Source organism: Herpailurus yagouaroundi, unplaced genomic scaffold (assembly GCF_014898765.1).
Source record: "Herpailurus yagouaroundi ecotype Mexico unplaced genomic scaffold, PumYag 162541, whole genome shotgun sequence".
Taxonomy (NCBI): domain Eukaryota; kingdom Metazoa; phylum Chordata; class Mammalia; order Carnivora; family Felidae; genus Herpailurus; species Herpailurus yagouaroundi.
Window position 1 is genome coordinate 20,333 of NW_024423262.1, and position 16,572 is coordinate 36,904.

A 16,572-nucleotide genomic window follows, 5' to 3' on the forward strand; every position below is an offset into this window, starting at 1 on the left:
TCCAGTGTGTACTAGGGTCTGGGGACAAGGTATATAAGCACCTCATTCTCATTTTGAGAGGTGACCACTGAGATCACAGGACCCAGGTCTGGGATGACGGGCAGCTTTCTGATCCAAGAATTCTGAGGGGGCAGGTGGGTGGTGGTCAGGGTTCAAGACCTTCCTGGAGAGAGAGAGTTTGCTGAGCCAGGATTCTGGGGGATGGGGTTGAGTGGTCACAGGGCCAGGGGCCCTTCTGGTGCCACAGAAAAGCAGTTTGCTGACCAGAGATAGGGGATGGGTAAGCATTAATCTAGAAGTCTGTTTGTTTCTTTGAGGGGATGTTGTGCTGGTTATGCAATGCTGGGGGGTAGGGGTGGGTGGTCAGTGGCCCTGGCTCCTTTTTATGTTCTGAGTGAGGGTGGCTGCTGGCCATGATAACCTGGGGGAAGGTGAGTTACTATTTAGGGACTCTCTTGTGTGCTGTTAGAGGAATGGCTTACTGACCCAAGGGCTGACTCAGGTTTCTCCTGGTGTTGGAGGGAGGGGAGAGGAAGCAGCAACTTGGTACCCTGATGCTGAGGGAGTTGGTGGTCACAAGCCCCAGACAACCTTGTGTCTGGCAGGGTCAGCCTCTGACTCACAGGTGCTGGGAGTCTAGGCATTCACTGGCCCCAGCTCTCTGAGTCCCGGGGAAGGGCAGCCGCTGACCCCAGACTGACCACTGCCTCTACCCCCACCCGCAGACGGGCTGCATAGCGTGACGGCGCAGTGTGTGCTACGCGTGGTCATCATCACGGAGGAGTTGCTGGCCAACAGCTTGACCGTGCGCCTTGAGAACATGTGGCAGGAGCGTTTCCTGTCACCGCTTCTGGGCCACTTTCTGGAAGGCGTGGCCGCGGTGCTTGCCACACCCGCCGAGGACGTCTTCATCTTCAACATCCAGAATGACACGGACGTGGGGGGCACCGTGCTCAATGTGAGCTTCTCGGCGCTGGCGCCGCGCGGGGCCGGGGCAGGCGCTGCGGGTCCCTGGTTCAGCTCCGAGGAACTGCAAGAGCAGTTGTACGTGCGCCGCTCTGCCCTTGCCGCGCGCTCGCTCCTAGACGTGTTGCCCTTCGACGACAACGTGTGCCTACGCGAGCCCTGTGAGAACTACATGAAGTGCGTGTCCGTGCTGCGCTTCGACTCGTCTGCTCCCTTCCTGGCCTCGGCCTCCACGCTCTTCAGACCCATCCAGCCCATCGCAGGCCTGCGCTGCCGCTGCCCGCCCGGCTTCACGGGAGACTTCTGCGAGACGGAGCTCGACCTCTGCTACTCCAACCCGTGCCGGAACGGCGGCGCCTGCGCGCGGCGGGAGGGTGGCTATACCTGCGTGTGCCGCCCGCGCTTCACAGGTGGGCGGGCCGCGGGCCTGGAGGCGCCACGGGCAGAGCGTGAGGGCGGGACTACAGTGAAAGCGAGGATGGGGAATCTGTCTTGAGTCTCCCGGGGTCGGGTGCGGCGCCGCGGAGCGCGAAGCCGTGGAACCCGGCCCTGGGAGAACCTAAAGCCCTGAAGAAATGGAGGCCTTAGGCGGGCTGAGACTACGGTGGGGGCGTGGCCTGGGGCGTGGGGGCGTGACCGGAGCTGCTGGGAACGTGGGGCGGGGCCAGACCGCTAGGGGGCGTGTCCGCCCCCAGGGAGCTCGCCCTTTCTGTGGGCTGGGAGGCTTTGGAGGGGCGGGGCCCCCTGGAGCCGCGGGTGACCTCCTCCAACCTCGGTTTGACTCCTAGGAGAAGACTGCGAGCTGGACACGGAGGCCGGACGCTGCGTCCCCGGCGTCTGCCGCAACGGAGGCACGTGTGCCGACGGGCCCGACGGCGGCTTCCGCTGCCAGTGCCCGGCGGGCGGCGCCTTCGAGGGCCCGCGCTGCGAGGTGGCGGCGCGCTCCTTCCCTCCCAGTTCGTTCGTCATGTTCCGCGGTCTGCGGCAGCGCTTCCACCTCACGCTGTCCCTCTCGTAGGTGCCCGCCCGGTATCTCTGCGCGCCTCCACGCCGTCCCCACTCCCTCTGTGACCCTGAGTCAGATTCCCGGCTGCCCCATCCTGACGTCCCACAGGACATCGCCCCTCCCCGGGTGTCCTGCCTGGGTGTCTCGGAGCATCACTGTCCCTGACATCACTGCATTGTCCCTGACGTCACTGCACTGTCCCTGACGTCACCGCACCCGCTCTCCTCCTTTCCTGCTTCACCCTAGCCTGGCTGGCGCCCCGTGAAACTTCTTGTCGCAGGGATGGTGGGTGTGAGGAGGTGTCCCGCTCGTGACTTGCCCTGTCCACCCCACCCAGGTTCGCAACAGTGCAGCCCAGTGGACTACTCTTCTACAACGGGCGCCTGAACGAGAAACACGACTTCCTGGCCCTGGAGCTTGTGGCCGGGCAAGTGCGGCTTACATATTCCACGGGTGGGTGCTCCCGTGGATGTATATGTGGGGGAGTGGGTACATGAGTAGGTGAGATGGCTGGGGGGTATAAGCCTCGAGTCCCCTCAGGTTTGCCTCACTGCACACCTAAACATGTACCTCCATGTCAAACAGACATCAGTGAGGATCTTACCCCCTAAGCCATTCCCTGGGAGAAAGTCCATCTCTCCAAGTGGTGTGTGCTTCTCCTATCTTCCAAGGTACTCTGGTCCAGCCAGTATGGTCACCAGTGGATGGGACTGATCTGATGTATCCCTGGCCATCCTGGGAGTAACTGTACCTGAGTAGGGATGGGGAGGGAAAGGTAACTAGGCAGCTCCAGACAACCTTCCACATGTATCCCCTGCACAGGTGAGTCCAATACAGTGGTCAGCCCTACAGTTCCAGGGGGCCTGAGTGACGGGCAGTGGCACACAGTGCATCTGAGATACTACAACAAGGTGGGCACCACCCTTGGCATGGCAGTATGAGGGGAGCTGGGATGCCAGGTTCTGCCCCTTAGGGGTCAATCCTGGAGGTCCTGTTGAGTGGTGTGCCTGGGTTTCTAGCCCCGGACAGATGCTCTGGGGGGTGCTCAGGGCCCCTCCAAGGATAAAGTGGCTGTGCTGAGCGTGGATGACTGCGACGTGGCTGTGGCTCTGCAGTTTGGTGCTGAGATTGGCAACTACTCATGTGCAGCTGCTGGCATGCAAACAAGCTCCAAGAAGTGAGACCCCAGCCCCTGATTCCCATGCCTTCTGCCTGCCAAAGCCCACTCCAACCCTGACCCCATGCCTGTCTCCAACCTGCCACCCCATCCTTCCCCAAATCACAAATCCTCTCTCCACTATGACACAAATCCTCTCCCCTACCTCACTGTAGCCCCATCTCTTTATTCTACCCCTGCCTCCCTGCTCCCACACACGGTCCCCAAGCACCCAGTTCTCCAGTATCCACTGCCCCCTTCCTAATGCCCCACATCCCCTTAGATTCTTCGCCAACCACCCAAATGCCTCACTGTTTCATCCTAGCCTTCAGCCACTCCCCTTCACCTTTCCCTAGACCATCTGCCCATCCTGAGCTCTCCTTTGCACCCCCACAACTGAAGTTAGGCCCCAGCTTCTTCCCTGGCCTTACCTTCCCCCCTAAATCACCTTTACCCTCTGAGTCCTACTCCCACCCCACCCCCACTTCTGTGGCCCTCAGGAGCAACCCTACCTTGGCCTCTGTCCCAACAATGATGAGGACCCCTGATCCTCAGGTCCCTGGACCTGACGGGCCCTCTGCTCCTGGGGGGTGTCCCCAACCTCCCCGAGAACTTCCCCGTGTCGCACAAGGAGTTCATTGGATGCATGCGGGATCTGTACATTGATGGCCGCCGAATGGACATGGCAGCCTTCGTTGCAAACAATGGCACCATGGCAGGTAGGCCATGTCCCCACATTAGGGAGGGGGAAGAGGGCTATGTGGAGTGATTCCAAATCTGACCTCATCCTTGTTTCCTTTGCTGGCAAACATTGTGCCGTAGCTTAACCCTTAGGGCCTGTCTCCTTCCAACTCCATCTTGAGAGAATCTGGGGCTAAAATCATGGCCACTTTGGCCCCTCTGGACCCCTGTGTCCTGTCTAATACTTGTGCCCCCTGCCCCCCACGTTCTCACATCTGCCATGTGCCTTCCTCTCCCAGGCTGCCAGGCCAAGCTGCACTTTTGCGACTCGGGTCCCTGTAAGAACAGCGGCTTCTGCTCAGAACGCTGGGGTGGCTTCAGCTGCGACTGCCCTGTGGGCTTCGGTGGCAAAGACTGTAGGCTCAGTGAGTGGGCATCATGGGGCAAGAGGGGCCTGCAGGGTAAGGTCTTTTCCTCAGGTGGGACCTGTGATCTTCTTCCTTTTATCCCCCCAGCCATGGCCCATCCCCATCATTTCCGTGGCAATGGGACGCTGAGCTGGGACTTTGGAAATGACATGACTGTGTCTGTGCCGTGGTACCTGGGGCTGGCATTTCGGACACGGGCGACTCAGGGGGTCCTGATGCAAGTGCAGGCTGGGCCACACAGCACACTCCTCTGTCAGGTGTGTCTGTCCTCCTGGCCCCTCCCTAGACCCTCAACTCTCAACCTCTAATGCCACCAGCAACATTCCTGATCTGTTACAACCTAGTCCTGCCAGGTGTACTGACCATACTTGACCCTGCTCTGTACCCTGGCCCTTGATCCTCTTCCCCACCATAATATCCTCTGCAGGTGCAGGGCCCCAGCATATCTTTTTTTGTGCTAGCTGCACCAATCCATAATCCCTGATCTTGACCTCTGAGTCCCCTAACTTCACTCTCAGGGACATGGTGTCCCTATGGCACAATGCCCTGTGTGCCAGATATAGCCTTAGCCCTGCAGTTCTGATGTCTGAACCCCCTGATCTCACCTCTTGACTCTCCAGGCCCCAGCCCAACTTGGGGCCCTGACCCCAGGGCTGTGCTTCTCTATCTGCAGCTGGATCGGGGGTTGCTGTCGGTGACAGTGACCAGGGGCTCGGGCCGTGCTGCCCACCTCCTTCTGGACCAGGTGACTGTCAGTGATGGCCGGTGGCACGATCTGCGGTTGGAATTACAGGAGGAGCCAGGTGGCCGGCGGGGCCACCATGTCCTCATGGTCTCACTGGACTATAGCCTCTTCCAGGTCTGATCTCTGACTCTTGGGTAGTCCGTTAGTCTCCCAACCAGACCCACCTCATTTGACCCCTCTCTAGTCCAGATCCCCTCAACTGTCTCCACTGTACATCACTCTCCCTGCAGTCCCTTCCTCATGCCTTTGCTTTGAGCCCACCCTGCCAGCCAGGCCTGCTCAGGTTAGAGAGGCTATCCAGATTTCTGGCCTGGTCTTGGGGTACCTCTGCAGCCAGTACATTCCCTAACTCTTGGGAACCCCTTCTGGCCTCTGCCCTGATCTCCCTGTCTCAAAGCTCTGAAATTTCAGGGTCTATTCTGGGTCCAGGAAAGAGAGGCCTGTCTGAGCCCAGCTCTTTACTGAAACCTTGCTATTATCCATCCCCCACACTCCAGCAGGTCCTCCGCACTCAGGGGCAGCACATGCCCAGACCATTATCCTGGTCCAGAGGGACAGAGGATGGTCATGCAGGGCTAGGACAAGGCCAAGACTGACTCTAGGGTAGGGCAGGGATCCATCAGGTGCCCCCACACCCCCAGTGCTGACTGTACCCCTCCCCCAGGACACCATGGCAGTGGGGAGTGAACTGCAGGGCCTGAAGGTAAAGCGACTCCATGTGGGAGGCCTGCCCCCCAGCAGTGAAGAGGAGGTTCCTCAGGGTCTGGTTGGCTGTATCCAGGTGGGGGTCAGCATGGGAACATGATTTGGGCCATTAGGGTGCATGGTCAGTGGTCAGGAGCACCTTGGGACTTGAAAAGCTGCATTCACATAGGGGTTGGCATGGGGAGATGTGACCCAGAGCCATCAGAGATAGGCCTTTCTGTGCTGTTGGCGGTGAGGGTCTAGCTTACATTATCAAGGGTCATTAGAGGTCTGTGTCAGGGACAGCACGATTAGGGGTCCCATGGGGGGCTGAGTTGGGGATATTGGGGTCAGGGTCTGGGCTTTTTGGGGGGTTTGAGGGAGACTGCATGTCAGGTGGCTGGCTCTGTAGGGGCTGAGATGCTTTGACATGGGGCTCACACCTTGCTGGCTGTGTCCATAGGGGGTATGGCTCGGCCCCACGCCCTCGGGATCCCCAGCCCTGCTTCCTCCTAGCCACCGAGTGAACGTGGAACCTGGTTGTATAGTGACCAACGCCTGTGCATCTGGACCCTGCCCACCCCACGCTGACTGCCGAGACCTCTGGCAGACCTTTTCTTGTACCTGCTGGCCAGGTGTGAATTGGGGGTGGGGCAGGGTGGATTTGGGTAGGAACTGGGGGCTCATGGTAAAGACTGGGATCACTGGAAGGACAGGTACCTGCTTCCTCCCATGCTCTGTGGCCAGTGTCCTGAGCTCGCTGACCCAACCTGCAGGTTACTATGGCCCAGGGTGTGTGGACGCCTGCCTCTTGAATCCCTGTCAGAACCAGGGGTCATGCCGCCACCTTCCAGGAGCTCCCCATGGCTATACCTGTGATTGTGCAGGTGGCTATTTCGGGCACCACTGTGAGCACAGGTGAGGGGCTGGAGACTGAGATGATGGAAAGACCTGGGGTGGGGGGAGGGAGTTGTCACTGAGATATCTCGGAGGCATCTCACATCTCACCTGGCTGTCTACCTCCAGGATGGACCAGCAGTGCCCACGGGGCTGGTGGGGGAGCCCAACCTGTGGCCCTTGCAACTGTGACGTTCACAAGGGCTTTGACCCCAACTGTAACAAGACAAATGGGCAGTGTCACTGCAAGGTATGCCTGGCCCCTGACCCCTGACCTTTTAACTTTTCTCTAGCCATGATTTGTGATTCTTATCGAGCTTGCTGATCTCTGCCACCTGATTTAGGCCCTAGCCTCTTACCCCTGTCCTGTCATCTAACTGCCACCTCTAGTCCTTGATGTCTGATTCCTCCCTTACATTTCATTTGAAGCCCAATCTTCCTTCTGGCCTGTGAGTACTGTTCTCTTGACCCTTTGCCCTTGATTCCACTCATTCCTCAAGCCCTGACCTGAGACCCCTACCTTAAGCCCCGATCTCTGACCTCAGGCCCCTGATCCATTCTCGAATAGGAGTTCCACTACCGACCACGGGGCAGCGACTCATGCCTCCCATGTGACTGCTACCCTGTGGGCTCCACCTCGCGTTCATGTGCACCCCACAGCGGGCAGTGCCCCTGTCGCCCAGGAGCCCTTGGCCGCCAGTGCAACAGCTGTGACAGTCCTTTTGCGGAGGTGACGGCCAGTGGCTGCCGAGGTGAGCAGGCTCCACGCAGCTCCACATGTAGAGGGCTGGCTCTGGCATGCTGCCACCAAGCTTTCTGGCATGTTTGACTCCTTGGGTAGGGTTCTGGGAAGTGTTTCCTGAAGGAGACCACTGATACCTAGACGCCCCCCCACGTTTGTCCCAGATACTTTGATGACTTGTTACAGAACCTGACAGGCCAGCTCCTGTAAGGCCAGAGAGGGAGTGCTGGATAGTGGGTCTGATGTGGGTGGTAAAGGAGTAGTGGGTGTGGCTATCATTTTCCCCAGTCCCTGGCTGCCTGGTTCAGTGCTTCCTCTCTCTTTAGTGCTCTATGATGCCTGCCCCAAGTCCCTGAGATCTGGCGTGTGGTGGCCCCAGACCAAGTTTGGCATGATGGCCTCCGTGCCCTGTCCTCGAGGGGCCCTGGGTGAGTACCTGGGGGGGCAGGGGCATCATTGAGGGTGGGAGTAGGTCTGGCCTCCGACTGCTGGAGCCACTTCTTTTCCTGAGTTGGGTGGCATTGCTCCTGCAAAGAAGTGGGAGTGGGGTAGGGGTCCATGCGGGCTCCTCAATACCTCCTAGGGGGTCTGGGTCCCTCCCCACCCCTTCATTGAGCCTCCATCTGTTTCTCTTGGCTTCTGGGCAGGATTGCGGGGTGCAGGTAAGGGGTACGTGTTTGCTCAGGTGTGCTGCGCCCCCCCACCCCACTGCCAGAGCTTTTGCAGACCCCTCCCGCTGCCTGAAATCCCTGCGGACCCATCCCCACTGCCTGAGGTCTCTAAAAGCTACTCTCAGCTGCTTGAAGTCCCTGGAGGCCCCTTCCCACTGTCTGAGGATGCTGGAGGCCCTTTTCTGATGCTTGAGGTCCTCAGAGGCCCCTCCCCACTGCCTGAGGACCCTGCAGACCCCTCCCCACTTCCTAAGATCCTTGCAGACCCCCTCCTCAGTTCCTGAGGTCCCTTCAGGCCTTTTCTTATGTCGAAAGTCACGAAAAACGCCCTCCTCTCTGTTTGAGGACCCTATAGACTCCTCCCTGCTGCCTGAGGGCCCCTCCCCACTGCCTGAGGTCCTTGCAGAACCCTCCCTGCTGCTTGAGGTCTCCACAGTGGCTGGACAGAGATCATCTCTGTATGCATGCTCATGTGTGTGTCTTTCTGTGCCTGTGCACGTGTCTGTGTGTCTGTCTCGGGGGGGGTTCTGTGTTCAAGTTAGGGTCCCTCTTGCTGGTGGCTATGAGCTCTCTTAAGACCCAGGTCAATTCTCATTCAACCCCCATCCCCATCTCACAGACAAGGGCAAGAGGGCAGCAGAGTCCACCACTGGGACAGTTGAAGCTAGTGTGAGAACTTTCACCCCACCCTCACTTTGGTCACACAATACTCCTGGAAACCTTGGTCTGTGTGTGCATACATGGAGAGAGCATGTGTGTCTGTGTGTTTGTCCTGATCCACACGTCCGTGTATGTGCAGACGTGGGCACTGGTCTGTGTGTTTGCTTGCCCTGGGCCACATGTCTGTGAATGTGCTCTGGCCCGTGTGTGTGTGTGTGTGTGTGTGTGTGTGTGTGTGTGTGTGTGTAAGAGAGAGAGACAGAGAGAGCGCGCACCTTTCTGCTCTGCTTTATGTAATCAGTGGTTCTGAATGGCCCACAGGCCCCCTGAGACTGATAGGCAGCTGGGACCTGCTTGGGCTGGGAGCTTGTCCAGCCACAGATGCCTACTATTCTGGTCTCTGCTTCAGAGCTCCCCCTGGGTTGGGGGAGGGTGCTGTGCTCATCAGATCAGTGAAGGTGTTCCAGCCCCAGGCCTGACCATGGTTCACCTGTCCCTAGGTGCTGCTGTGAGGCTGTGTGATGAGGACCAGGGTTGGCTGGAGCCTGACCTCTTCAACTGTACCTCCCCTGCCTTTCGAGAACTCAACCTGCTGGTGAGACTGCCCAGACCTGACCCTGCACTCAAGACCTGCGCTAGCCCTGGCCCTAGCCTCAGCTTCCCCAGGCCTGGGCTGGGGCCCAGACATCATACCCCAGCCTTTGACCTCCTGGGCTTTTCCTGGTTGCCCTTTAATCTGGCCAAACCCTTCTTCCTGTGAAGCTTTTGAGAAAGGCCTAAGGGACCACAGAGCGACCATCCCCATCTTTGTCCTGGCAGCTGGATGGCCTAGAGCTGAATAAGACAGCACTGGATACTGTGGAGGCCAAGAAGCTGGCCCAAAGGCTGCGGGAGGTGACTGGCCACACCGACCACTACTTTAGTCAAGATGTCCGAGTCACTGCCCGACTGCTGGCCCACCTGCTGGCCTTTGAGAGTCACCAGCAGGGCTTTGGGCTGACAGCCACACAGGATGCCCACTTCAATGAGGTGGGCCTATTTCCTGTGCTCCCCATCTCCTGGACCCCTGCTCAGGCCCCTCCTGACCCTGGGGAAGTAAAGGCCCTGGGCTCTCCCTCTTCCCTTGTCCTCTCCCAACCCACCCCCTTGCCGGCTGGGGCGTGTCTGAGCACCCAGCCATAACCCTCAGACCTGCCTTGTCTCCCCTCACATGTCCTCACCTGGCTGAGCCCACTTTCATCTCCCTGATTCTAGAATCTGCTGTGGGCTGGCTCTGCACTGCTTGCCCCAGAGACCGGGGACCTGTGGGCAGCGCTGGGGCAGCGGGCCCCTGGGGGCTCCCCAGGCAGTGCAGGGCTGGTGCAGCATCTGGAGGAGTATGCAGCCACGCTTGCAAGGAATATGGAGCTCACATATCTGAATCCCGTGGGGCTGGTGACGCCCAACATCAGTATGTGGCGAGTGGCATGGGGGGGAGGCAGGAAGGGGGCTGTGAAAGGGCAAGGACCTGGAAATCTGAGGGGCTGGGGGCTATTGATGTCAACATTAGTAGCGGGAGGCTGTGCCACCTCCCTCAGTGCTTTGCAGGGACGGGCTCTGTGCTGGTAGCAATGAAGTGAGGGATTGTGGGACTTGGGTATAAGATGCAGATAGGAGGGTGTGGGGCCTTCTGCATGGGGAGGAGATCCTTGTTGGGTCTCACCCCTCTTCCTCCTGGGCAGTGCTCAGCATCGACCGCATGGAGCACCCCAGTCCCACCCGGGGAACCCGTCGCTACCCTCGTTACCACAGCAACCTTTTCCGGGGCCAGGATGCCTGGGATCCTCACACACACGTGCTGCTGCCTCCCCAGTCCCCACGGCCATCCCCACCTGAAGGTGAGATCCCTTGGGTGACCCCTGGCCCGGGTCCTGTTTCCCTATCCCACCTCTTTCACCAGATAGTATATTGCCCTCCTGCCAGTTCTGCCCTTGTCAGACCCACGCCACGTCAGACCCCTGTGTGAGACCCTCCCATGTCAGCCCCCCACACTGCTCTCGCCTCGCCGGACTCTCTCCCTCACCACAGATGATCTCTCCCACGCCTTGATATTCAGGATCCAGCCCTGGAGAGCCCATATCCCCTTCATGGGTTCCTGCTTTCTCCATCTCCCAGACCTGGACCTACAGGGAAGAGATTCCCATGCTTGATGCTGCGATGGGTTGGTTCAGAGCTGGGTTTGTGGGTGCTTGGGGTCAGAGGTCACTGACAGTGGTTCTTCCCCCTCCCCTGGCAGTTCTGTCCACAAGCAGCAGCAGCATGGAAAACTACACCTCCTCAAGTGTGGGCCCCCCTCCGGTCCCCCCGGAGCCTGAGCCTGAGCCTGGGATCTCCATTGTCATCCTCCTCGTTTACCGCACCTTGGGGGGGGCTGCTCCCTGCCCAGTTCCAGGCCGAGCGCCGGGGCGCCAGGTACCACGGGGGGCATTACTTCCAGGCCTCTCACCCCTGAGTTGCCTGTAAGCTTCTACCCGGTCTAGCACCCATTTTTTCGTGGGCAAATGAGTAAGTTCACAGTCATCCTGAGACAGCTCCCATGTGCAGCTCCAGGGAGCCTTGTCCGTGCTGGCTTCTAGGTGAATCATGTTCTGTGGAGTTGTGCAGGGTTGCAGACAGGCACAGAGCCACAGGTGGGGACAGTCTCATAAAGGAGAGGTACATGTGCCGGGTACAGACAGGCAGACTGGCTAACAGAGGCAGGCAAAGACAGGCTGACCAATCGATGGAGGTCAGATCGGGGTGGCAGGGACGGCAGTTTGAGGTAGACAGTCTGAAGCTGCTCAGGCCATAGACCCCAGTGTAGACAGTGAGTCTGAAGTCTCTCGGCTGCAGAGAACCTGCCATTTCCGCAGAACCATGACAGCCTAGCTATGCCATTGGACTCAGGGTCTTGAGTCAGCCCAGTGGGAGGCTGAGGGGGTTCCCCAAAATCGCATCCACTCTGGGGCATCCCGACTCTCAGTCAGCATACCGATGGCATGAAGACCAAGATGTAGGCAGTCAGAGCTTGGGGAAGTCAGCAGGGTCTGAGCCCAGGTGGGGTGTCTCCTCAGGCTCCCCCAGAACCCTGTTATGAACTCCCCGGTGGTCAGCGTGGCTGTGTTCCATGGACGCAACTTCCTAAGGGGTGTCCTAGAGTCCCCGATCGGCTTGGAATTCCGCCTGCTACAGACAGCGAATCGGAGCAAGGCGATCTGCGTGCAGTGGGACCCGCCTGGCCCGTGAGGACCTCCGCTCTGGAAACCCTTGGTCCCCTGTTGGCCCCCGGGGAGCCCAGCCTGCCCCTGGGGCCCCTACCAATGTCCCTAGGCACCCAGGCCAATGAGGAATGTGGCTCCTCAGCTTCAGGCCCCCTGCCCCTCCCCACTGTCTGTCACAACCCCTCGCCAGGCCACGGGGCACTTTCCCGAGGGGATGATAGGTCTAACTGCCCTGTGGCTGCAGGGCGGACCAGCATGGCATGTGGACGGCACGGGACTGTGAGCTGGTACACAGGAATGGGTCTCATGCTCGATGTCGCTGCAGCCGCACAGGCACCTTTGGAGTTCTCATGGATGCTTCGCCCCGTGAGGTGGGACTGTGTTCAGAGTCCTGAGGACGTGGGCAGGCCAAAGGGCAGGGGTGACCAACACCCCCAGTGACCATCCTTGTCTCCACAGCGGCTGGAGGGTGACCTGGAGCTGCTGGCGGTGTTCACGCACGTGGTCATGGCAGTGTCTGTGGCCGCGCTGCTTCTGACTGCAGCGGTCCTGCTGAGCCTGCGCAGCCTCAAGTCCAACATGCGTGCGATCCATGCCAACGTGGCGGCTGCCTTGGGCGTGGCAGAGCTCCTCTTCCTGCTGGGGATCCACAGGACCCACAACCAGGTGCAGGGTCGGGGCCAGGGGACCTGTGTCTCGATGGCCTTACCTGGCTCAGGAAGTCCTGGAGCCAAAGCTCAGGGTCAGGGGTCAGGGATGCTCAGGTTGGGGCCCGGGTTTGGGGCACGATGCTGGGTCAAGGTGCTGTGGTTTAGGGGTCAGAAGCGGGGTGAGGCAGGAGTGGCGCTGACGCCCCCCAACCCTGCCTTCAGCTGGTGTGCACTGCGGTCGCCATCCTCCTGCACTACTTCTTCCTCAGCACCTTCGCGTGGCTCCTTGTGCAGGGGCTGCACCTCTACCGCATGCAGGTTGAGCCCCGCAATGTGGACCGCGGCGCCATGCGCTTCTACCACGCCCTGGGCTGGGGCGTCCCTGCCGTGCTGCTGGGTGAGGGCTCTGCTCCCTGGCCCATCCGGGCCTGCGACCCCTGGCTTGTACCTATCACGTGGCCTGACTCCTGCCCCCGCCCCCAGCCCCGATCATTACCCCAACCTCCATCCCTGCCCCCCACCACGCCATGTGCTCAGCAGGGAGCCTGCTGTGCCCCCACCCCTGGCATGAGAAGGTCAGCTGCTCTAGAACATACCCCTTCAGTCCTTCCTCTCCTCCCCTACAGGCCTTGCTGTCGGCCTGGATCCCGAGGGCTATGGGAACCCTGACTTCTGCTGGATCTCGGTCCACGAACCCCTCATGTGGAGCTTCGCAGGCCCTGTCATCCTGGTCATCGTGGTGAGTGTGCTGTACCTGGTGCCACCCGCGCGCTCTGCAGCAGGTGCGGCGGTGTTGGTGGAGGGGTGCCGGGTGGCAGTTGGCAGGTTTCCAGGCCTCGGCCTCAATTTCTGTTCTCCACTCGACTGGCACAGAGATGGGAAGTGTGGGGTCAGAAACTGGGCTGCCTCTCTCTCTCTCTGCGGATCTCTATTTCCCTTTCTCAGTCCCTCTCTGGTTCCCTATCTCGGACATTTTCTGAGCCAAAGTGCTTCTCTGTTTCTGATCTCCCTGTTTTGTGTGTGTGTGTGTGTGTGTGTGTGTGTGTGTGTGTGCGCGCCTGTGTGCATGTGCGTTTCTCACTGCTTCTGCCTCTCTGTGTCTTGGTCTCTCTCTGTCCCTGTCCCTCTCTCACTGTCTCTCTCTCTGTCCTGCCCCTGCTCCACATGTCTGGCCATGGGTCCAGATGAATGGGACCATGCTTCTCCTCACTGCCCGCACATCCTGCTCCACTGGGCAGAGGGAGGCCAAGAAGACCTCTGTGCTGTGAGTTGTCTGGCTGGGGGAAGCGGGGGATTCTTAGAATGGCAGTCCCTTCCTTGGCAGGCTGAGCTCCAGATTCTGGGTGGGGAGATGAAGTCCTACCTGCCCTGGCCAGCCCCTCTCTGGTGCCCTCGTCATACTCTGCCCCACACATGCTCTGCCCTGCTGTCTCCCCTGAGTCTCCCTTGGTCTGGGTGGCTCACTGTGCCTCCTGCCCCCGTGTCCCACCTATCTCCCACGCTTCTCTCATAGCCCGCCCCTACTTCCCACATATTTTCCCCATGTCCCCTCATGGCTCCCTGACTATCCTCCTGGTTCTTTTGGTGACCTCCCGTCTCCCCTAGTGTCCTCTGGAGACCGCCATGTTCCTTTGTGATTTCCTGTCCTTCCATGACCCCTGTGTGTCTCCCGCATGAGCCTTGCATGACGCATGCTTGTCCCCTTGTGTCCTTCCCTGTTCCGCAGCAGGAGCCTTCGCAGCTGCTTTCTGCTGCTTCTCCTGGTCAGTGCCTCCTGGCTCTTCGGCCTCTTGGCAGTCAACCACAGTGTCCTGGCCTTCCACTACCTCCATGCTGCACTCTGCGGGCTCCAGGTAACTGGCACCCCTCCCCACCTCCGGCCTGGTGGGGCTTCAGCAGGGTGGCCCAAACCCTGGGCAGGCCATTGAGCCCAGTCTAGAGCTGACTCCTCTGGATGACTGATGCCGGGTAGGGTGCCCGTCCTGGACTTCCTTCCCCAGCACTGTGGCTCCTGGCCACTTGCTGGTCCACACAGACCTCCACTGACTTAGTCACTTGGGCCACTCTGACGCCTCCGAGATTCTCGCTGACTCCCTTACTGGGTCACCCCTGGACCCCTCACTCCCTCACACTGACTTGCAATGACTGATCCCCCTTGCTGACCCACAGTGACTTATATGAGCCTCGACTGACCCCCTGCTGGCCCTCCTCTGACCTGTGACTCATTTCTGATCTCTCACTGACTTTCGGTAACCCCTCGTTGACCCCATGCTGACCCTTACTGACACAGGGCCTGGCAGTGCTGCTGCTCTTCTGTGTCCTGAATGCAGATGCCCGGGCTGCCTGGACACCAGCCTGTCTGGCTAGAAAGGCAACGCCCGAGGAGGCAAGGCCAGCGCCTGGCACGGTGAGGGGCTCTCAGGGCTGGGGAGTCAGGCCGGGGGCCCCGAGAGGCCAGGGTTGGAGGCCTCTCCAGAGCTGGCTCACACTCCTGTCTGCACCCACCTCCCGTAGGGGCACGGGGCTTACAACAACACGGCCCTCTTTGAAGAGAGTGGCCTCATCCGCATCACCCTGGGTGCCTCCACTGTCTCCTCAGTGAGCAGTGCTCGCTCTGGCCGGACCCAGGACCAAGACAGCCAGCGGGGCCGCGGCTACCTCAGGTGAGCAGAGCAGCCTTCTTGGGAGGAGGACATATAGCTCAGACCAGTCCCACTTGACCAGAGGGTGACATTGCTGGTCTTGGGATGATGGTTCTACCCATCTTGGCACCTGGTTCCCCGCTACTGCTTCTGCCCTAGATGCCTCTTGCCACATACCCAGGGGTGCTTTCAGAGCCATTCCACAGCAGTTGGCTATGTGCTCACAGCCACCCCAGCCTCCAAAGCACCCCATCACATCCCTCTTTGATGGGAGGGGGCGGTTCCTGCATTTCCAGGGACAATGTCCTGGTTCGACATGGCTCAGCTGCTGACCACACTGACCACAGCCTCCAGGCTCATGCTGGCCCCACTGACCTGGATGTGGCCATGTTCCATCGAGATGCTGGTGGAGGTAGGGGCCAGGGCCGGGGCGGGGGAAGGGAGGCAGAGGATCTCCCCACCATTTCCCTTTCTTGAGAGCAACAGCTGACTGCAATGGGGCGAGCTCCCCACAGGTCACTGCCCCAGGAGGCACCTCGTTCTCCTGCCAAGTCCCAGCCCTTCTGTACTGACCCCCACTGCAGACTCTACCTAGGTCCCCAGCCCCAGCTCCCTGCTGTAGCTAACCCAAGACCCTCAGCTCCAGGCTCTTTCTTGACCCCCAAGTTCCTCATCTCCCTGAGCCATTGATGTGCCTTCCTCCTTCTGATCTTCCCAACTCTAGCTGCAGACTCTGACTCTGACAGCGACCTGTCCTTGGAGGAGGAGAGAAGTCTGTCCATTCCATCCTCAGAAAGCGAGGACAATGGCCGGACACGGGGGCGTTTCCAGCGTCCACTCCGCCGGGCAGCCCAGAGTGAGAGGCTCCTCACTCACCCCAAAGGTGAGGGGGTATCTCTGACCCCATGGGTGACCAAGGGATACCCCATATTCCACTTGGGTGTGACCTAGGGACGCTGACATCCCCTGAAGATTCCTGGGACCAGCCTATTGGGAACCTGGGGTCATCATTAGGCCCCTGCACACCTCTCCCTATCTTCCTAGTGGTTCTGCTGGCTAGAGGTCCAGGAACAGCCTGGGCAACAAGGTCAAGGTCAGAGTCAGGGATGTTACAGGGTGACATGTCATTCTTCCAGCCCCTCTTCTTCCATGAGGGTTGGGGTTCAGCCTGGTTTTTTCTTCCAGGATTTTTCTTGACCCCTCAGCCATCAAGTCCCCCCACCCCTACTCTCTGTCCACCTCCAGAGTGGCAGGCTCACCAGTAACCCTCTGCATGGGTCCATTGATTTCTGAGAAACACTCTTTTATTCCTACCTCTGCTCAATCAGTACAGCCAGAGTTTCAGGAGTCATTAGGGCCAGGGTTAGGGGAGTGGTCACTGAGTCTGGATCACAGGGGTCATGAA

General features: G+C 59.6%; 1 protein-coding gene across 1 annotated transcript in view; it reads left to right on the top strand.

The window, feature by feature from the left end:
* Positions 1-16,572, top strand: part of LOC121026818 (cadherin EGF LAG seven-pass G-type receptor 3-like) — a 36,608-nt gene that overhangs the window by 4,536 nt on the left and 15,500 nt on the right. Inside the window, 32 exon segments of the mRNA XM_040469611.1 lie at positions 726-1,376; positions 1,755-1,980; positions 2,310-2,425; positions 2,795-2,883; positions 2,992-3,149; positions 3,684-3,847; positions 4,109-4,234; positions 4,325-4,494; positions 4,911-5,096; positions 5,647-5,763; positions 6,130-6,301; positions 6,443-6,584; positions 6,693-6,813; positions 7,132-7,315; positions 7,632-7,733; positions 9,137-9,231; positions 9,456-9,665; positions 9,891-10,086; positions 10,358-10,513; positions 10,912-11,039; positions 11,041-11,087; positions 11,729-11,896; positions 12,120-12,246; positions 12,335-12,541; positions 12,748-12,922; positions 13,152-13,264; positions 13,710-13,789; positions 14,252-14,378; positions 14,816-14,932; positions 15,040-15,188; positions 15,464-15,579; positions 15,892-16,050. Of these exon segments, the coding sequence (XP_040325545.1) occupies positions 726-1,376; positions 1,755-1,980; positions 2,310-2,425; positions 2,795-2,883; positions 2,992-3,149; positions 3,684-3,847; positions 4,109-4,234; positions 4,325-4,494; positions 4,911-5,096; positions 5,647-5,763; positions 6,130-6,301; positions 6,443-6,584; positions 6,693-6,813; positions 7,132-7,315; positions 7,632-7,733; positions 9,137-9,231; positions 9,456-9,665; positions 9,891-10,086; positions 10,358-10,513; positions 10,912-11,039; positions 11,041-11,087; positions 11,729-11,896; positions 12,120-12,246; positions 12,335-12,541; positions 12,748-12,922; positions 13,152-13,264; positions 13,710-13,789; positions 14,252-14,378; positions 14,816-14,932; positions 15,040-15,188; positions 15,464-15,579; positions 15,892-16,050 (5,094 nt within the window).